Here is a 22,785-nt window from a genome sequence, read left to right as displayed (position 1 = left end):
ATCTTCCACTTTCTCACCCCTTAATTTGGTCTCAAGAAAAGCACCCAAACTAACTTTATTAATTCTACAAAAAACACTAAGGGACCTCTGTTTATCCCTTTTATTCAAACCACGAACATTCCAGCTAAGAATTTGGAACTCCCCCATTTGATTTTTTGTTTGCATTCAAATCCAATTTCGAACCCCCCAAAATCTTGTCTAGTAAGACATTATATGCATTTTTCAGTTTGTTCTGAGCCTTAGGAGCCATCAATTTCTTCCCACCAGCTTTCCTAGGTGTAATCCATTCCCCTTCATTCTCTACATTGCTATCTAAGACTCTATCATTAGTCCCCTGATCAACCGTGGAATTAATAGCTACCCCAATACCATCTGTATTCGGCTGAACACGTGAACTCTCCAAAGTACTGTCAGGTAGTGTAGACTTGAAACCAGCTACATTCCTCTGCACTGAAGAACTGGTACCCTTTTGCATCTCAGACTTTCCCAGATCCGCCTCTTCCACCAATTTGTCCAAGTTAGTTCCATCAGCTATCTGATCTTTTGGCCTCCAAACAACCTCTTTTTTCTTATTACAAGAAGATTCAGTATGGCCTAACACCTTGCAGATCTTGCACTATGTGGGCAGCCATTCAAACTCAATAAATTGCTCCATTAATTTCCCTCTTTCATTCAAAAACTAAATAGATTTCGGGATCTCATCAGCTATGTCAATCTCCACTAAAACTCTTGCAAATTGCATCATAGATCTATCATTTGTAACCTTATCAACAAGAATTGGTTTTCCAAGAGTGCTAACTAAAGCACTCAAACACTTAGATCCCCAATATTGTAACCCCAAACCAGGCAGCCTCACCCAAACCAGTACCGATTTCACCATCCTCAAGTGATCGAAATCAGTGGTCCATGGCCTAACTATAACAGGTTTTCTATCAAAATGCAAAACCCCATTTTCTAACACCAAGTCTCTAGTCACTTCATCCCTGAATTTAACCAGAGTATGGCCTGCATGTAATCTCGCTATTCTCTCGATACCCGGTTTTCCCCACATTCTCTTTATGAAACCTTCAAAAACTGCAAAAGGGGGATTTGCCCCTAAGACCATACACACTACAGCTGAGTTCCAGATAGATGCTTCGACAGCAATTTCTTCTAAATCCACCTGAGCAATCCGATGGCCATCTTGGATTAATGGCTCCTCAAATTGTAGATGAGCACCCCCTTGGTTTGGCAATACTTCCTTAAATGATGCCCACTTATCCTTAGCTTGATTGATGAACTCGTTGTGGACTTCTTCTTGCTCACTCCATTTCAAACCGGACTGAGTAACGCCCGACCTATCCAAGTTCAGATCCCCTTTCAACGAACCTCCAATTTCTGGGAAGTCAGCCATCGTGTCCTTAAAAATGTCACTCATGTAATTTACATGTCTTACTATTTAAGATATTGTTACGTTACCTTCAAGTCTATTTTAGAAACTAATTAGTTATCATATAGCATAAAAAGTTACTCCTATAATTCAAAGTTACTATTTAGTATACTGCATAGTTACTTTTAAAAGCTACATTTTCGGTTCTTTTAAAATCATTTAAGATACCAATTGGTTACCTATTGATATATGACTAAATTTTTGGGTATGCCACAAATTTAAAGCAACCAACTTAGTGAGTTACCAAAAAAAATCTTCTTATGTTCTATTTAAAAGTTACCAAACAATATTTTAAGGTATCTATTCTAAAAAAGTTACTTGAAATGTTTCTAAAATAGCTTTAAAGTTGTTTAGAATACTATATAGTATCTTTTAAATGTAAAATAAGAACACAAATTTTGGTATATTAAATTTTGTTTAAGTTTAAAATTTAGTTACTTTTTTGTTAACAAAATAAAAAAATAAAAAAACTAAAATGTTGCTTTTTTATTTTGGTCATCTTCTCCGGCGACGGTAGAAAAACATATGCTTCCCACATATTAAAATAATCACCTTGAAAAGTAGGTCACAATAGTACCATTTGTGAGTCCAACCGACTAGCGCTATGGTTGGTAAAGATTTTTGAAATTAAGAAGAAGAGAGAATGAAAGAAACGTTAAAAAAAGAAGAAGAAAGAAATCGTGAAAAACAGTAGAGAGAGAGAGAGAGAGAGAGAGAGAGAGAGAGAGATATCTGACAAAAGACAAACCGTGAAAAATGTTATATTATTTATTATAAATGGTATATAAATACGGTAAAAATGTATTTTAAATAAACATCGACATATTTGTAATTAGTTTAGGGAAAACGTTACTACATGTAAATTTCTCCAAATTTAAAGCAACTAACAAATTTAGTGAGTTACCAAAAAATGTCTTCTTATGTAATATTTAAAAGTTACAAAACAATATCCTAAGTAATATATTTTAAAAAAGCTATTGTTTCTAAAATAGCTTTAAAGTTGTTTAGAATACCATATGATATATTTTAAATGTAAAATATGTTGGTGTATTAAATTTTATTTAAGTTTATAGTTTAATTACTTTTTTGTTAATAAATATATGAAAAAGATATTAAAATATTACTTTTTATTTTAGTCATTTTCTCTGGTGACGGAAAAAAAAATATATGTTTTTCACATATCAAAATTACTATATTAAAGAATAGGTCGTGATGGTACTACTCTTGAGTCAAACTGTCTGGCAGTATGGTGAGAAATTTTTGTTGAGATTAAAGAGGAGAGAAATAAATAATATTTTTTTTTTAAAAAGGTAAAAACCTTATACACACTTGCAATTAAAGATTGTCCACGTTGTATGGGCAAATACAGTATTAAAAAATGGTATAATTATAAATACAATTTTCACATTATTATTGTAAATATTTTAATAAAAACGGTACAGGATGTAAAAATTCCTTTCTTTTATGCATTGTCCTAGAAGTGTTAATGTCTTAGCCCACTACCTTGCAAAGTTAGTTTGACTATGAATATTGACAAAATTTAGTGCTCTGGAATCCTATCTTGTATCTGGCCTTAACTTTCTATATTGTCTTTTCTGCTTTTGCCTTTAATGAAATTTCCCTCTCTTTCAAAAAAATATAGAATTTTCTCCAAAAATATATTCTAAAAAGCTTTATGGTACAAATCTTAGTTGAATATGATACCGAATCTGAGCCCAAAATTTAACAGGCCCATTGTACGGAGCAAACATCATATTCATTTGGCCCAATTACGAAAAAACTTCGCGTAACCAACTTTTTTTTTTTCTTTAAATCAGACCCACTGATGGGACATTTTGCTTGAAATTGGTTTATACATGCATAATCCATTGGTAGTAATGCCAGATACATGGAAAAATAGCAAGGAGAGGGTTGGTTGGAAAAAAACAGTCAGAAAAAACAAAAAACAAATCAGAAGGCAATGGTATGATACATTATTATACATTTGAGGTCAAATGTATAATGGATCACACTCTTGCCTTCTTTTTTTTTTTTTTTGTGTAATTTGTTATTTTACATTTTTAGCTTTTTAAATATATAATTTTTGGGGAATTTTTTGTGTACTCTTTCGTGTTTTCAGCTCATTTTTTATATGTTTGTGTGCATTGTAATTATTTAAAGTATACTGCAAATTTTTAGAAAATTCTTAATAATTTACAATGTTAGAAATAAGGTTCAAACAAACTATTTTCTACACTCATAAAAAAATTATAATAAATGACCTAAAACAATAGTATCAAGAAGCTAATCTCCTTATTTTAAATTTTTGAGAAAAATAATCATTTTACAGTGTTGATTAACTAAATTTTTCTTTTTTATCATTTATTTATTTATTTAAGAGCGTATGAGTTTAATATAGTGATATATGTATATTAGTTTTGTTTAATTAGTTTTTATTTTAAAGTTTTATTGATTTTTTAAGTTTTTTATGAGTTGTTGGTATATTATTTTTCAAATAGTGTATATAATTTTTGTAGTATAGTATATCATTTTTTTTTATGATATTTAGTTTCTATCTTATTATATATAATAGTAGTATATAATTTGTATCATAGTATATACATTTTAATGGTAGCATATAGTTTTATTAACATAAATTATGCATTTTTTAGTAATAATTTTGTAAGTTTTGTTGGTATATTATTTTTCAACTCAGTATATATATTTTATGGTATGATATATCATTCAAAAACTCATAAAAAATCAAAATAAAAAATCAAAATAACTTTAAAATAAATATTAATTAAACAAAACTAATATACATATATCATAATATTAAAATATTTAAAATAAAATAATAATTTGCTAAAATCATATTTGATAATATGCAATATTAAAAAGGTACTTAAGCTGTATAGGGACATTTACTTAAGGTATTTGTCCATGGACATTGATAATATGTAATATTAAAAATGTAGTTAAATTATTTTACTACAAAATTTAAAATATGACATTTATTCTGAATATAATTTTACACCAAACCAAACCAACCTCTAATAATAATCTTAAAATGGGCCAGGATTTCGTTGCCCGCATGAAAACCCAAAGTCCATAATCACCTTTATTGAAATGTTTCAGGGATAATTTCGTAATTTCAAAATCCCGTAAAGGAAGAACAAGTCACGCATCAAACGTGATTCTCTCACTTCCACGCCGGAGCTCAGAGAATCAAATCATTACCCAAAAAAATCCCACCAAATAATCGCAAACAATTAATCGCCGAATGCTCCAACCTTTTATTTCCCGTGACTGAAAAGCAGAAAATAATAGAAAATCGTTTTGTTCTAAAAATTCCCAGAGAAAAATAATTTTTAATTCCGGAAAAAAAAGAAGCAGGGTAAAGTAGGGAGAGTTGAGAGGACGATCTTTCCGTACGGAGAAAGTATAGAATACACGTGGCAATCATCGACGAGCGGTTGAATCTGCAGCCGTCGGATTAAAGAATCAGGTTTCAGTTACGTACTTGTCTTGTCGAATAGCCTCCTGACCTGACCCCAAGAGGAAATGAAAGACTAACCGTCTCTTCTCCATACATAGTTCATACAAGGCCACGAAAAGAGAAAAAGCTTGGTCTCACTTTAAAGAAACCATCGGACGGCCCAGAGGCAGAGTGAGTACGGCGAATCTGAAGCGTCGAGTCGAGTGTGGTTACACGGTGGCAGGCAGGTAAGCTTTGTCCGACGTGGATGACACGTGTGACTGTCTCATCTCAATTGATTATGACATGGGCGCTGCTTAGGGAGGAATGTGATCTAACGGCTGCTGCGGTGTGGGCCACTGATTATATACCGTTGATGGTGGAATGACGTGAGGATTGGTGGCTCCGTGTAAAAGGCCGTTTTGACATTAATTCACGATGTATGTTGCGAAAGCTTTGGGCTTTGTTTTGGTTTCATCTCAGCTAAACCAAGTTAAGCTTCGGGGCTCTGGTTTCGTTTTTGGAATATATTAAAAAGGTGGTTTCGAGAAAACCTTCAAGCTTTAACAATGGAGGATGAGGAGAACACTTATTTATTTTATTAGAACATTCAAGTTATCTTAATTATTAGGTACAATTATTCAGCCAGAAGTATAATCAACTGGGATTTCCTTTTCTCGTTTTTCTTCTCTTTAATTATCACTAAGAAGAAAATTCCATTCTTATGAATGTGATCTGCTTAAGAGATTCGACCATTAACTGCTTCCATTAATAGCCTTCTTTTTTATGTATTTTTTATTAGATTTTGAGAAAGGAGTGGATCTGCTATATTTATTGTGGTTTATAATCCACAGAAAATTAGTTTTGAAATTCTTTTTCCTTTCTTGGAAGAGTTAGTTAAGGTTGTTAGTTAGTTAAGTATGTTTCAAGTGTTAGTTGGCTCGGGGTGTGAGTTTCACTAACCAGTTTATATATAGCCTTGTAATATCATTTTATGTATGAAAAAGAAAAGAGAGTAAGAGAGAAAACGTAGAGAGATTGTTGAGAGAGAAAGAGAGTAAAAGAAGAAGACTTTTGAAGATGAAGAACCATGGTATTCATGGTGTCTCGATCAGCTCAACCTTGGTGGTTTGAGAGTCAATATTTCTCTGTGTGATTCTCAGTTTGTAATACTCTCAATTGGTGTTTGTTAACAACCTTACATAGTGGAGAAACTCCTTGGGGGAGAGCTGGAGTAGGACTCACATTGAGTTCCGAACCAGGATAAATTTCTTTGTCTTGTCTCTTTAAATTTTTTCTCTGTTTTATAATTGATTTCATTTCTGGTTTAATCATATTGATTGTGTGAATTGCTGTGATATTGCTGTAGCAAAAATTGAGTCTGTGTTGTAAGAAATCACAACAGTGGTACCAGAGCCAGGTTTGAAGAATCCGAGACTCAAGTTGCAACACAACCAAGAATCAAGAAAGAGTTGATCAATGGCCTCATCATCAACCAGATTCGATTTAGAGAGGTTTGATGGATCGGGGGATTTCAGTCTTTGGAGAGAAAAGATGATGGCAATCCTAATCTACCAAAAGTTAGATTGTGCATTAGAGGAAAAGATTGAAAAGACAGAAAAGGAACTTGATGCAACAAAGAAAAGTGAAACAGAAACAATCATGAAGCAAGCAAGATCAGCCATAATAATGAATCTTGCAGATAATGTATTGAGGCAAGTCATTGGAGAGAAAACAGCTTTGGGGATATGGAACAAGTTGCAGCAATTGTACATGGCTAAGTCGACAGCCACCAAAATATTCTTAAAAGGAAAATTCTATGGCTTCAAGATGAATGCCACCATCTCATTAGAGCAGAATTTGGATGACCTCAACAAGATTGTTTTATCTCTAACCAACATGGGAGAAACAATCAAAGAAGAAGACCAAGCTGTGATCATACTGAATGCTCTACCAGATCAGTTCAAAGAAATGAGAACTGTGATAATGTACAGCAGAGACACCCTCACCCTCGAAGATATCATGAGCACACTGAGATCAAGGGATGCAGAATTGAATTGGCAAAAGGCAGCAAGACAAGAAGCCAGAACTGAGGAGGCACTAACAATTCGAGGAAGACAACCAAGAAGAGGAAATTCAAGATTCAGAGACAACTCTAAACCAAGATACAATTCAAGAACAAGAGGGAATAGCAGATCAAAGTCTAGACCAAGAGAAACTCGAAAATGCCACCACTGTGGCAAAACAGGTCACCTAATTCGATACTGCTGGGAACTTAGAGACAAAAGAAAGCAGAATAAAGATGAGGAAGAAAAAGGAAGTGATTCTAATGCTGCAGTTGATGACAACTACAGCTCAGATGGTGATGTCTTTGTAGCCATAAAAGATCAGAAAGAATCTTCAGATTTTGGAGAGGCTTGTACCAGTTCAGATTACAAAGACAATGAGGAATGGATTTTGGATAGTGGTTGTACTTACCATATGAGTCCAAACAAAGACTGGTTTAGTGATTATACCAAGATTAATGGTGGAAAGGTCATGATGGGAAATGACCATAAATGTCAGGTCATTGGTATTGGTTCGATATCCATCAGAAGCTATGATGGCACCATTAAAACTCTTAGCAATGTTAGACACATTCCAGAGTTGAAAAGAAACTTAATATCACTTGGTACATTAGATGATGAAGGCTTAGAATACAGAACAGGAAAAGGCACAATGAGAATCACTAAGGGATCACTACTGGTAATGAGGGGCATCAAAAGAAATGGGTTATATTTTCTAGATGGAAAAACCATAACTCCAGCACAAGCTGCAGCTGTTACTAAATGCAAAACAGACTCGAAAATGTGGCATGCAAGATTAGGCCACATAAGTGAGCAAGGACTGGTAGAGCTATCAAAACAAGGTTTGCTTCTAAACTATACACATGCTAACTTACCTTTCTGTGAGATCTGTGTGCAGGGCAAGCAACACAAGATTAAATTTTCCAGGAGCAACTATAGAGCTAAGCAAATTCTGGAATACCTACATGCTGACCTTTGGGGAGCTAGCAGGGTCAAAACTCCAGGTGGAAATCAATATTTTTTATCTGTTATAGATGACTATAGCAGAAAGGTATGGGTTTTCTTATTGAGACACAAAAATGAATGCCTTGAAAAGTTTAGAAACTGGAAAATATTTGTTGAAAACCAAACTGACAGAAAAGTTAAAACTTTAAGAACTGATAATGGGCTTGAGTTTGTTAATGAAGAATTCGATAAGCTGTGTATAGAAACAGGTATCAGGAGACATAGAACTGTTGCAAAGAATCCACAACAGAATGGAGTTGCAGAAAGAATGAATCGAACACTGCTTAACAAGGTTAGATGCATTTTACTAAATTCTGGTTTGCCAAAAAGATATTGGGGTGAAGCTTTGTATACTTCCTGTTATCTAATAAACAGAAGCCCAAGTAGAGTAATTGATCTTAAAACACCAGAAGAATTATGGAATAATAAACCTCCTTCATTAATGCATCTAAGGACATTTGGTTGTGCTGCATATGCTCATGTTGTAGGAGATAAATTAGACAAAAGATCTGTTAAGTGTGTCTTACTAGGATACCAAATTGGTGTCAAGGGATATAGACTGTTATCAACTGAAAATTACAAAGTAATAGTCAGTAGAGATGTTGTGTTTAATGAAAATGATTTCCCTTTTAAAAGAAATGAGAAAGGTATCTTGTCTGATGTTTCAGGTACAAATTCTCAAAGTGGAGTTCAAATTGAGGTGGAACCACTGCAGCATGCAAATTTAGATTCAAATGATCACACTGATGTAGATCAAGAAATTGAAGAAGAAGGTCAATCTGAGGACTTAGAAGGCTACCAGTTAGCAAGAGACAGAACAAGAAGGGAAATAAGACCTCCTGCCAGATATGGTGAAGCTGACATTATTGCTTATGCTTTTGCTATAGCAAAGGAATCAAAAGAAGTTGTGCCAAACAACTATCAGGAAGCTTTAAAATGCAGACACTCAATGAAGTGGAAATCAGCTATGAATGAAGAAATTGCCTCATTAAAGAAGAATGAAACATGGTCATTAGTCTTGAAACCAGAAAGGCAAAAGATTATTGGATGCAGATGGCTTTTCAGAGTTAAAGATGGTATAACAGAAGCTGAACCAAAAATTTACAAGGCCAGACTAGTTGCAAAGGGATTCAACCAAGTTGAAGGGGTGGACTACCAAGAAATATTCTCACCAGTTGTTAAAATGAAGACCATCAGAATGATGATTGCAATAGCTGTTCAATTGGATTGGGACATACAGCAAATGGATGTGAAAACAGCATTTTTGAATGGTAAACTTGAAGAAACAGTCTACATGGATCAGCCTGATGGATTCAAGGTGAAATCAAAGGAAGGAGAGCTTGTATGCCTATTGAAGAGATCTCTATATGGACTTAAACAGTCCCCAAGGCAATGGTATAAGAAAATCGATTCAGTAATCACTAAGTTTGGTTATGTCAGATCCAACTTTGACACTTGTCTATACTTCACAAATTTGAAGTCACAAGCTGCTACTTTCTTACTAATCTATGTCGATGATTTGTTAATCATGGGAAGGGATCAAAATCAGATAAACAAGCTCAAGCATGTTCTGAACAGTGAATTTGAAATGAAAGACATGGGGGCAGCAAGGAAAATACTTGGCATCGAAATTTTAAGAAACAGAAAAGAAAGAAGCCTGATGCTAACTCAGAGATCATACATTGAAAAGGTAATAAAGAAATTCAACATGCAAGGTGGAAAGGAAACTCAGATTCCCTTAGCTGGCCATTTTATTCTGTCTACAGAACAATCACCAAAGGATGATCAGTCAAAGAAGAAAATGGAAGAAATCCCTTATGCCAAAGCAATTGGCAGTGTTATGTATGCTATGATAAGCACCAGGCCAGACATTGCATATTCAGTAAGCATTCTGAGCAGGTTTATGTCAAACCCTGGTGAAGACCACTGGACAGGTTTAAAATGGCTATTGAGATATCTGAAGACAACTTCAGATTATGGTTTGAAATTCGAAAAGGGAGGAAATGATCTAAACTTAGAAGGATATGTAGATGCTGACTATGCCTCCAACAGAGACACCAGAAAGTCAATGACCAGTTACTGTTTTATGTTAAATTCATGTTGCATAAACTGGAAATCCCAGCAGCAACATGTTGTTGCTTTATCCACTACTGAAGCAGAATTCATGGCTATTACTGAAGCTTTCAAAGAAGCAACATGGATCAAGGGAGTCTTACAAGAAATATGCATGCTGAAAGGAAGTGTTTGTGTTTTCTCAGATAGTCAGTCAGCAATTCATTTGAGTAAAAATCCTGTCTACCATGAAAGATCCAAACACATTGACATAAGGATGTTTTGGATTAGAGACAAGATAGAAACTGGTGAAATCAATTTGGAAAAGGTGCCTACTGAAGAGAACCCTGCTGATGCAGGAACCAAAGTGCTGCCTGTGAGCAAGTTCAATCACTGTTTGGACTTGCTCAACCTTGGACCTGTTTGAGCAATCAGGTTCACTCCCTCAAGGACGAAGATACTTCTAATTTTTCATGGATTAAGGTGGAATTTGTGGTTTATAATCCACAGAAAATTAGTTTTGAAATTCTTTTTCCTTTCTTGGAAGAGTTAGTTAAGGTTGTTAGTTAGTTAAGTATGTTTCAAGTGTTAGTTGGCTCGGGGTGTGAGTTTCACTAACCAGTTTATATATAGCCTTGTAATATCATTTTATGTATGAAAAAGAAAAGAGAGTAAGAGAGAAAACGTAGAGAGATTGTTGAGAGAGAAAGAGAGTAAAAGAAGAAGACTTTTGAAGATGAAGAACCATGGTATTCATGGTGTCTCGATCAGCTCAACCTTGGTGGTTTGAGAGTCAATATTTCTCTGTGTGATTCTCAGTTTGTAATACTCTCAATTGGTGTTTGTTAACAACCTTACATAGTGGAGAAACTCCTTGGGGGAGAGCTGGAGTAGGACTCACATTGAGTTCCGAACCAGGATAAATTTCTTTGTCTTGTCTCTTTAAATTTTTTCTCTGTTTTATAATTGATTTCATTTCTGGTTTAATCATATTGATTGTGTGAATTGCTGTGATATTGCTGTAGCAAAAATTGAGTCTGTGTTGTAAGAAATCACAACATTTATTCACGGGAATTTTGAGCCTTTTCTTTCCTTTTCATTCTTTTTTGCCCTTTATGAGGGTGTTGTAGTGAATTTGAGAGTACTCTTCTTCTTCTTTTTGGCTTCGCTCTGTGTGCTTTATTGATGAAGAACCTGATTCTGTGTTCTAATCAACACACCCATCTTTACTTTTTTCTTCTGTTTTTTTACGATCTTCTTTCTTTTTCTTTTTTGTGGGCTTGATGTTTCACCATTAAAATTTTCGTTGAAATTTCCCAGAGAGAAGAAGAAGGAGATAGATATTTGTGAGACTGATTTTTTTATATTCTTTGTAAAACCCAAACCCACTTTTTCAGTTTTCTTGAACCAATATTTTTTTTTTTTTGGTATCTCTCTCTCTCTCTCTCTCTCCCCCTCATTCGGTGTATTTGTACACTTTCCTCTCCAACGCAATTTTATGGTATCTCATTACACAATGAAACATTTTCCTCATCTCTGTTTTTCTTCTTCTTCTTCATCTTCCCTAACCTTTTCTTTCACTCTTCTTTGACTGAAGAAGCTCAAATTGGAGAACCATACAAAAAGAAGAAGATCTGGGTTTAGCTTTCGGACTCGCTTTCCTGGGTTTGTTTAGACGATTCTTCAAAGTCATCCAAGCCATACGTTGTCATCCCAAATATGGACAAAGCTCGGGACGTGAGGCGTGGAGCCACTCGGCTCAAACATTCCGGACATAAACTCTGTAAATTTCTACTTGACGCTTCCTCTTTTCTCGACCAATCCATTTTTTTTTTCTTCCCAGAAAACATTTACTTTTGTCTTCTTAGAAAACAACAAAAAAAATCTACATAATACTTGTCTTATCTGCATATTCTCTTCGTTCAGTTGCTGATAAGAGTTTTGCAGACAATGGGTGTCTCTTATTATATATAACTTTGATTGGGTTTGTTTTTTCTGATTTAAAGGTGTGGATGGTGGTGGTGAGGACGTCTTGTCCTCCGAAAAATCGAAGAAAGAAAAGCTAAGGAAATTGAGTGCTGTTGTGGGTAGATCGAGTTCGAGCCAAGAAGATTGCGAAATGGGTATTGATGTATCTGACAAGGAAGATGAGCTACGCAGTCCAAGTACTAGCAACAGAATTAAACTTTCAGAAAAGGTTAGCAACATAAATAAATGGGTAAATCATTTTCATGAAAGCAAAACAGTAACAGGTTTTTCTTATTTTAAAAATAAAATATACATATTCCTTTATTTATTTTTCATTTTCAACTTTCAAAATTTTCCAGTTTTCTGACGACTGCAATGGCGTTGGTCATGCTTCTGTTCCGCGAAGGCTACGGTCAGGTGTGTGTGGGGATTGAAATCAGTATATGAAAAAGAAAAAAAAAATCATTTTATTTAGTTTACTTTTTTCTCTGTATATTTTATCTGAAGTGAAGCTTTAAAATTTTGATTTTCGAAGAATATCGTTTTAGCTGTTTATTTAGTATATTTATTTATATATTTAATATGCTTACTATTCATTCTGGATTAGGACTGAAGCAATAATGAACTTTTGCTTTTTTATTTATTTTTCTGGACGGAAAGATTCTTGGTGAATTTCTTTTTTGTTTATTTATTTATTTTTTAAAAATATGATAACATACTGTTGATTCTATGACTTTAATTTAATGATTTCATTTTCTCTAATTTGGATTGAGTCGATAAATTAAGAATTTAAAAAAAAAAATTAAAATTTAATGTAGATTAATTTTTTAAAATTTACAACAATTATAAATACATACCAAAAAAAGATTAAAAAAAACATTTTTTTCCTTACTATTCTCTCTCATAAAAAATTTCAAATCCAAGGTCCAAACGGTCCAAACAAAACCTTGATGGTGCAATGATTCGAAGTTTGTGTAATACTAAATATGTATGTTTTAGGTTCCTCCTCCTCTTTTCTCTTACTTTTTTCCAAAAGAGATACTTATTCTTCAGTGAAGGCTATTGAATATGACCGGTGTTTTCATAAAATAAAAAATCGATTCTCGATTCGTTGTATGCAGCTATTAAGAAGCGTGGTCGTGATTCTGTATCTCCTCTATCTGATTCGAAGAAGCTAAACCACACCATTAGTGGAACCCATTCACAAAAAATGTCTGCTATTAAGAAACTCAAGTCAAATATGGTACTTAAACTGGTTCTGCTTTCAACTCTTTTGTATCTTATACAGTTCTAAACATGGTACTTTACATGTGTTGTGGTTTTGGTTTTGAAGAAACAAAGAGCATCAGACAAGTGTCCAAAACGAACAATTTCTGGGCCAATCACGAAAGATGAGGAAGAAGTGGCGGAAACGTTGTATGCCTTGGCTGGCATGTTCATCAACAACAACTCAAATGATAAATCCAAACAAGTCACTGAATCTTTGGAACCAAATCCTTCAGATTTTCCTGAGTCAAAGTCAGCAGTTGAAGGTTATAAAAACGTTGATTTGTGTAGTTTAAGTATTTGGCTGTTTCTTTATGTTTAAGATGCAGACTTGTGCTGTATGTTAACTCCTTTAGCCTTTTGATTTTGCAGCAGAGGAAAATGTAAGCTCGGCTCTTCCACTAACGACTGATGAGGCTATTGTTCCGTCATCTAGTGCAGACAAAGTAAATGAAATGGTCAAAGTTGACTCTTTGAATGAACCAAGTAGTCAAGCGAACCCAATCATACTTGATGATTATGTTCCTCGAATGAAACTTTCCTCCGTAGCTAAGAGTGAACAACAGTTGAATGTCAAGCCATCGAGAAGTTCTTCTGTTAAGTTCAGCATTCCCTCTGAGAAACACTTAGATACTGGGTGAGTGTTTTTTGATACATTTGAAACACACTTCAGCTTCTCTTCTGAAGATGCTCTACTTTTTAAAATATTCCTTTTTCTTAAATGTTTCTCGGGTGCTCAATCAGATTGAAACAACCCCAGCAAAAGGATGCCTTACTTCTGGAGAAGAAAAAAGAAATTGGATTGGGGAAGGTTAGTAATTTTCGCCTAGTGACTCTAAATCAATTTCTCTCTTGAGTTTTGACTAAAGATCTGAGCTTAATTTTTGGTACCATTTCAGGCCACACCTATTAAGAGTCAGTCAGAACCACGACATGCAGCAGGGGAGTCCGAGAAAGCTGGTAAGTGTGTGAGTCTTTCTCATAAACACACTTTATCATCTTTATTAGGAAATTAGAATGAGTTGTTCTTTGATGTTAAGGTATGACATTATTGCCTGGATTACCATCAACCGTTTCGCAAGGTTCTGGAGTTGCTGATACAAGTTCCCCGTAAGTTTTTTTTACTCATGTGATATGTTGGACCATTTTAAATTAGTTTTTACTATTCCTTTTTCCTTAATTTGATCAATCCTTGAATTATTGCAGGTTAACAGCTGCTAAAATTCCGACTTGGCTTGATGTTCCATCTTGTTCCCCCAAAACTAGCTCAGTCCAAAATAACTCAAGTAGAAAGGTGGGAAGGAGTCTTTTCATTTCTTTAGAATGTCTGCATAAGCTATATGAGAGTGTATTGATTATTTATTGGACATACAGGTTTCTAAAGTTACCACAATTAAAAGAAAACTATCTAAGAGATGTGCAACTCATGTCTACATAAGTCGTTTAATTCAAGCTTTAAAAAAGTCGGAGTGCGAAGACATGTTGACCCTGCCAAAAAATCACAAGAGATCTCACGAAGAAGGATTAAAACATGGGGTTTCAGTCACCATTAACAACAATATGTATGGAGAAAAGAATGATTTAATTGGACTTGTTTCTGCTGACACCATAGCTAATGACGCTGTTAACAAAAATTCAAATGGAGCCAATAGTGGTGTTCTTCAACAAAGAGTCGATCAAGATCAGCCACTGTCTGCACTGCCATCAGACCAGTTTACCATGCAGACGCAGGTGCGTTTAATACACTATAACTGTTTATCATTATCTTATTTGTCTTGTTCTCATTGTTACTCTCTTTTTCCAGCAGAATTTTGATTTCCTGTCGTTGTCAGCTGGAGGTAGCGGCTTGGCGATCAGTGATGTATCTAGTAGAACTAGAAACGTATTTGAGCCATTGTCTCCACTCCAAGTTCCTTACCCTCATTCACTCGTGGAAAATCAGTTTCGTCCATATTACTCTTCGCCACTGTCTTCTTATAACTCCTCAGCTTACCCTGACCATATTTCATCAGCGGGGCAGGTTTATGACTCGGCACTCATTGTTCTTTTTTGTCTTTATTAACACGAATGCCATCACAAACATACTTGAATTTTTTTAGGTCCATCCATATGGTACCCTTTTCTACGATACTCAAGCAAGCTCAGGATCCTTAACAAAACCACAACAGCAAGAACAACTTTGGAGTGCTCACTATAGGCCTGATGACACTCCCAAATCGACAAGTCAAATCGCAAACTGGCAAAATGGAGCAACTACTGAACGACATCAGCAGCAGCAGCAGCCGTTGATATCCATGGCTTCTTCACCATTTCCTCCTCCTGGCAAAGTGACTAAACAAGACCACCATATGCCTTCTGTCTATGAAGAACATGGAGGAGGGTTCCGTACTAGTGCTCTACCATTGCAGTTACTCTGCCATGAGAGCCTTTGATTGGCCATTAGAATAAGGGTAGCAAATTACTTAATTCTTTTTTCATTCTGTCCATACTTGGGACTTCGGTTGCAAGCTCAAGCTCTAGCTCTGAAATGAGTAGCAGTAAATAAATTATTAGTTGGTCGTCCTGTATTGACACCAATCGGATGCTTGAAAAGGACTAGAAGGAAAAAAGAGCCTTGAGACCCGACAAATTTCCCCCCTGATGCCTAGGATAAACAATTTGTAAAGACGATAAGAAAATTATAAATATTTTTATTTGGCAGCTCCCAGTTCAGAACAGCTTTTTCTTCTCTAATTAAAGAATGTTATAAATGTTGATTGGAGTATGAGAAGGGAACCAATGGAGATGGAGTTAATAATAACGCAATGTTTATCCAACAAGATAGTCAGTGAGACTGAAACAAATAATTATTTGGTGATCCTATGTATGTCTTATTCGACTTGTTCTGAAGTCACTTTATTATTCAATGGTGCATCTATTTTGTTGTTATCTTTTACATATATTGAAGGTTTTATTTTTAGTGTTATCTTAAGACTAACTATAAACACAACCGGGTACCGTTGGATATAATAGAAAAAGTTGGAAAAACACATTGAAAAAAATTGCAGATATAAGCACAACCCACTGAACAGAAGCACTCTCTCTCGCCTATGGTGATAATAGTATATCACATGAATTGTCAAAAAAATAGAAAAAGAAAATGGAAAGTACATTGGTGATGCAAAGAAGAAGAAGAAACAATTTTAGTTCCATTTCTAATGTTACACTAGAGCATCACATCGTCTAAGGTAAACAAGTCTTAACGCCCCAGAAAAACAGAGTCCGCGCTTCTACACACTCTTCACCACAGAAATGTTACTCTAGTTTTTCCAGCTCCCCCATTCTCTCTATAATTGCCTGCAAGAAACAACATTCACAGTAAACATTTTTAATGTCACATTTTTACAGTGTTTACATATCTGCAAATTCAAAAACTCTGCACAAATAAATAAAATATGTATGTGCACTCAAACTTTGAAAAAACCCAAAACCTATTCTCATACCCTTATTGAAGACAGAGAAAATAAAATGAAAAAAGAGAGTATTCAGCCAATAAATGACAAGACGAAGAAAGGGGGCAATGAAGAGAAACAGAGAAACAACAGTCAGTGATGTAACCATATCATATCTAAGAATCGTAAATGCACAAAAAATTTGGTTCCACACAGAAAGACAGTAAATTATCACAAGAGTGCACTATGGAGTTAAAAATAGGCTTCCAAGCAAAACAGCTAACTAATTCTCCAGGAATAAAATACAGCCAACGAGAAAAGAACAGAACAGAGAAAATATTACTTGTCACTACCCCACTAAAGCAATGTTCACACACACAAACGAAAGGTGGAGAGAAAAGATCCCAAAAGCATGCAAATATTGCTTCCACAAAAACTAAATGAGTAGAGACTAAAGATCAATATATACACACCTTCTTGCTAGTTTCCTGGAGCTCTCCAGCAAGAATGAACTCATCAAGTATGAGATAGACCTTCACAGGACAACAAAGTATGAGTTTAGATATTCAGGAAAGTTTTGTTAGCAATAGATATATTCATCTATACATTGAAGTCCTAACACTAAAATAGTAAACATATTGATAAAAAAACAAAGTTCTTGATGCAATATTCTCCATAACGAACATATAGACCATCAAAATAACAATCAATCACAGGGTAATTTGTTTACAGAAAAACAAATTTGCTAAAACAACCATGGAAACAAGGGAAGAAGTCAAAAACACAAAAGTGTAACTTATATATGGAGATTAAGTTCATGAAAGCAACTAACCTTGTGAAAGTTAAAAACCAAATCTAGCTCGCAAACGTTGCTAAAGAAATGATCCAAAATCTCCACAAATAAATGAATGCACTCCAGATATGCTAACTCATTATCTGTAATATCGACACACAACGAGAAAAACAATCCAGCATAACGCCTGTAGATCACCTTGTGTGTACGAAACTGCAAGAAGTCTCATGAGATAAGGTGGTCAGACATAGTAATATCCTAACAAACACCATTTACAGCCCTTAAACCAATATTATCATTCTTGCCCAATCAAGGTAAAGGTATTGTGTAGAAATGAAATGCCAAAACCCGTTGATTATTCCTCATACAATGTAGCAAAGCAATGAAACAACTCCAAGTTATATTTTTTCACATATCTTCCTAGAACCCTTTTTTTCATTTATTTATTTTGGGGGTTTGAAACCACAAACCCTTACCAGAACTCAAAAGCGACAAACCTAATTATAGATCGAACTGAAAAATCAAATGTACAGGATTAGGGGAAATAAAGAGAAAAAAGATCACCTCAACGAAATTTGTGAATTTGGGATCTCTGTTTACCACCAAACGATGAACCTAGGCAAGAAAAAACAAAAATCGAACTCAAAATCCTTGAGACATGTAGTTTCATTCGAAACAAGAATCATGTGCGAACAAGCATACATACCTCATATTCAACCTTGTGTTTCTCAGAATCCTCAAGGGGAACGTAGTACTTTGCCAGACGGGTCTTGCCTTGCCGATTCTGTAAGAGTATGAATCGGATCTGCAAGATCGAATATAAGTCAAACACAAATGATTCAATCACACAAATACATTAGCACAACATTGCATATTATCTAATTTCAAAATAAATAAAAGTTAAAAATATAAAATATGAGAATGGTACCATTGTTCTACAATTGAAGAACAGAAGAAGCGAACGAGAAAGGAAAGAGAAGATTGGTTTGATTATGGTAATAAGCCGATCAACACACCTTCGTCTTCTGTTCTGTCCAGCCGTATTCGTTGATTAACCTCGTGAAAGAAAAAAGTATGCTATCGTTTATAGTCAATAAACGACATGCCGTTTTTCGTATTTAATTTAAATGGGAAATTTGAGTTTACATGTATTTTTTTTTTTTTTTCAACCAATTATATTCATTGAAAAAATTTATAATGTCGTATAGTTTAGAAGACTAAACAAGTTGAAGAAAAGTTGGAAAATGTTCTAGCCATATAAATTTGTCGTTCACCCTATGAGCATTTACTGCAAATCTATGCGCAACCTTATTGGTTGTACGACGTACATGGATCATGGACACTCTTAGAAAATTAGACAACAAAGTTGCAATATCCTCTAATAAAGAACCTACGTCATTACAATAAAATGATGTTTGAAAAAAGCAGTCACAACTGCTAAATAATTTAACTTAATAAAAGTCAAATGAAGACCTAGCATTAAGCTCAGTCTAGTACTACCATTAACTTTGGAAAATATGAGTCAAACGTTTTTTTTTCGTGAACTTAAATACCCTTAACTTAAAATTTTCCCTTCCCTTTTAAAAATACCTAATTTATTTAAATTAAATTAACATTTAAAAAAAATACCTAAAATCTAAAATCCATACCTAAATTCATTAGCACAAACTAAAACTAAACCCATGTATTAACATTTTACCAAAAAAAAAAACTAAACCTGTTACTAAAACACCCTAGATTTAGAATTGTAGTTTGGGTGGACATGCAACGACAGAGGAAATTCGACGATGATGGACGTGCAGCAAGTTAGGTGACGAGGCTTGGGTTTGATTGGCTTTGACGAGGTGGTTTGACATTGATGAAGGGTGGGTCAAGGAAGACAATGGCCATGAGAGGGATGAACTGGGTTGGGTTGCTATAGTTAGACGTCGCACGATGTGGGACATGCGACAAGCTAGGTGACGAGGTCTAGGTCGAGGAAGACAACAACGCTGAGATTGAACGAACTAGGCTTTGACGTCGGTGATGGTTTGATAAATACGAGATTAGTTATTGTATGGGTTTAGGTTTAGTTTATGTTAATAGATTTAGGTTTAATTTTCATATTTAGGTACTTTTTTGTAATGTTAATTTAATTTAAATAAATTAGGTATATTTGAAAGGGCAAGGAAAAAATTTAATTAAGGATATTTTAGTGCAAAAATAAGTTCGAAGTATATTTTTTAAAAGTTTACATATAGGAAGCATATTTTGTTTGATTAAGTTACCAAGTAAGCATATAAACTCAAATTCCCATTTAAATTATTATTATTTTATTTGGAAACATGTTGCTCTCATTTAACCGGACATGTTTAATTTTTGTATTAGTTTCACTAATTATTTGTTCAATCACTTTTATAATTTACTTTGATGATTTACTACTCCAATTACACAACCTAGTAATTACACTTTATTTTAGAATATAATAACTGTATGGTTACTTGATTAAACAAACATGTAAAATCTAATAATTACCTCAAATTATACGCAATTTCAATTGCAAGATGACTTTCAAACACACCCTTAAGTTTATTAATATATATTTATGAAACATTATCATTATGATATTAATTATTTGAGTAATTAATTTTTCAGATAGACATATACAAATATTGGATTAACTTCATGTTGTTTTGTACTATTTTGATCCATAAATTGACCATTTACTACTACAAAGTTGTATTTAGGTAACACACGAGAGACAATAGTTCTACGAAAATTGTTGTCTCATGTTAAGAATAGACATGTGATAACTATAGCTCTTGAACTATCATGTCATGCAAATTAAAACTTACATGAGATGAGAGTTTTGGTGATACTGTCGTAGCATGTCTACTTTTAACACGAGATGACATTTATGTGAAAACTGTTGTCTCTTCTAATACAATTTTTTTTAATCAAGTATGGAAAAATTTATATTTTTTTAATATAATTTAATTTTTTATATAAATATATTCATAAGAAATTTACAAATTAATAATTTTCAACATAGAATAGCTATTAATTAAAAAATGAGTTCTTTTTTCAAATAAATTATTCAAATAATTGTCTAATTTTTAATATTAATTATTAATTTAATTAGTTATTATATATTTAATAAAAAATTAAATAAAAATTCATACTTATTATGATGTTATAGTATAAATTTTAATTTATTTTCTTTTAAAACTAATAACAATTCTTTACGAAAAAAAATAATTAATATTGAAATAAAACTTGTCAAAGTAGTAATTAATCATTTGTAATACTAAATTTCTTTTAGTTAAAAATAAATCATTTAAATAATTTGTCTAACTTTTTAATAATATTTAATATTAGCTATTAATAAATTATTTATTATATTTCAATATATTTTTTATAAATATAAAAACCTAAAAATATATTTATAAAAATATAGCTAACGAAATATAATTTAAAAAATAAACTAAATTATGTAAATATATTTTTCCTCACTGTTTTTTTTTTCATTTTTCTTGGGCAATTGAGTTGATCTTCTATCTGTGACGGTTGTCTCTTGCTAATACATGTCACTACACTGCATGATACAATAATATCAGAACTATTGTATGAACGTTCTTACCACAATTTAAAACTATGGTACCACATCAATTTTATAGTAGTGATTGTCTTACATTTGTTCTAATGGAGGGGTTCATAGACATCAATGCCTTTATTATTATTTATTTATTTTCTTTAAAAAAAAAAGAGGAAAAAGAAAGGAGCTCGTTACTATCTCAAATCAAGAAAACTTAATAAAAGGATATTTATTTGCCACAAAACCCCAATCTTTTTCGGTTGATGCACATATACCCCTAATAAAAAATTTTGATAGCAAAACCCTCGAACCTTATATTTTTCTTGCAACCATACACTTTTAGCTCTTAAGTGCGATTTGTTAAATGCCAACAAAAACACACGTGACAATACTATATTAGGTCACATGTTAAACATTTAATAATTTATTTTTAAAAATATTTAATTAATTAAAAACAAAAAAATAGAAAAATAAATTTAAAACATTTAAAAATAAATAAAAAAGTATATCTTAATTTTTAAAACGTGATTTATTAGAAAATTAAACATAAAAAAAAAATTAAGGAAAAAAATCCCCAAATCTTCATCTTCCTCAATTACCTCTCTCTTGTAATTCATCTTTATTTGATCATCTCCCTAAAACCTAAAAACTCATCTCTTTATCTTCCTCAACCTCCCACCCTTACCATCTTTTCCAATTCAATATTCCCTCAACCGTCCCCTCACCCTCTCAGTTCCCAAACTCTGAAATCCAGATCTCACCCTCACCTGAAACCCGGATCTCAGCTCTGACGAGGATAATGTTCAACCCCACACAAATCTTAAGCTCCATTTGTCGATGTATAACCCAACTTCGAAGCTCGTCCACTCATCTCGACCCTTCACTCCCACTCATCTTGGCTTTGACGACAGCCAACTCGAGATGCAATTCGGGTTTGATCCGACGATGGGATTGTAGAGGAATCTGACGACAAAGGCAACACACGGGAGATTTGCGTTTAATTCTGCATTTATTTTTATTTTATTCTTTTGGGTGATGTTTGAGTTTTACATGGATGAATCTAGGTTCGGGTTTGAAGGTTGATTGAATATGGGTTTGAACAAGGAGTTTGTCAAAATGACCATCTAACAAATTGAAATTTGCAAAATAACCTTTTCTTTTATTTTTATTTTTAATTTATTAAAAATTAATGAAGTGGCACTCAATTAATTTTGAAAAATCACATGAATTTTAAACACAAACCCTAAAAGTCCCGTAAAAGTCACGATATCTCCTCATTTTCTCTTCTCCTCTTTCTTTGCTTTCTTCCTCTGATAAGACCAAAAAGACCCGCCACTCCATTTGCTTTCTTCCTCTGCTAAGACTAAAAAGACCAGCCAACATCCCCTTCTTCATGTTGTAAGACCAAAAAGATCAACTAGCTAGCACTCAATACTTTTATCTTCTCCTTCTTGTCTTCTTCAGCAACGACCCATCCCTCCCCTTCCCTTCTTTGTTGTAAGACTAAAAAGACTCTTCTCTTCTTTGTATTCTTCTTCATTCTCCATTAATTTTTTGGGATTTTGTTCTCCATTCTCTTATTTGCAATAATTATTCTTTCATTCTTTATAATTCATCATGTTATCATAAAAACAAGTAAAACAAATAAAATTTGAAGATTAATAAAATAAATAAATAAATTTTACCGAGAAACTTAAAAAATAAATTAAAACTATAAATCAAATGAAAGGTATACTAGGAATGT

The 22,785-nt window shown here is 33.5% G+C and overlaps 2 protein-coding genes across 7 annotated transcripts; one reads left to right on the top strand and one right to left on the bottom strand.

Annotated features, from left to right (window-relative positions):
* Positions 1–5,378: 5,378 nt before the first annotated feature.
* Positions 5,379–16,004, top strand: LOC133804388 (uncharacterized). Of its 6 annotated transcripts, none has more exons than XM_062242558.1 (14): positions 5,379–5,517; positions 11,607–11,792; positions 12,016–12,206; positions 12,337–12,394; positions 13,099–13,220; positions 13,311–13,509; positions 13,616–13,880; positions 13,988–14,054; positions 14,143–14,203; positions 14,284–14,353; positions 14,450–14,537; positions 14,618–14,974; positions 15,048–15,263; positions 15,343–16,004. In XM_062242558.1, exons 2-14 carry the CDS (start codon positions 11,729–11,731, stop codon positions 15,673–15,675), a joined length of 2,091 nt encoding a protein of 696 aa, XP_062098542.1. In that variant the 5' UTR covers positions 5,379–5,517; positions 11,607–11,728; the 3' UTR covers positions 15,676–16,004. The 6 variants fall into 6 exon arrangements, with proteins under 6 accessions (XP_062098542.1, XP_062098544.1, XP_062098546.1 ...); XM_062242560.1 differs by having other exon boundaries at positions 5,385–5,517; positions 11,610–11,792; XM_062242559.1 differs by lacking the exon at positions 5,379–5,517 and adding an exon at positions 10,710–11,510.
* A 219-nt stretch (positions 16,005–16,223) lies between these two features.
* LOC133804389 (AP-2 complex subunit sigma) lies at positions 16,224–18,554 on the bottom strand. Its single transcript, XM_062242563.1, has 6 exons — positions 18,396–18,554; positions 18,174–18,272; positions 18,032–18,082; positions 17,507–17,680; positions 17,148–17,207; positions 16,224–16,579 (listed from the first exon to the last, which is right to left on the bottom strand). The coding sequence occupies exons 1-6, from the start codon at positions 18,396–18,398 to the stop codon at positions 16,538–16,540; spliced, it is 429 nt and encodes a 142-aa protein (XP_062098547.1). The 5' UTR covers positions 18,399–18,554; the 3' UTR covers positions 16,224–16,537.
* Between the last annotated feature and the right edge of the window lie 4,231 nt (positions 18,555–22,785).

This window comes from Humulus lupulus, chromosome X, assembly GCF_963169125.1.
Source record: "Humulus lupulus chromosome X, drHumLupu1.1, whole genome shotgun sequence".
NCBI lineage: Eukaryota > Viridiplantae > Streptophyta > Magnoliopsida > Rosales > Cannabaceae > Humulus > Humulus lupulus.
The sequence above is the reverse complement of the archived record's forward strand: the minus strand, read 5'-3'. Positions and strand labels throughout refer to the sequence as shown.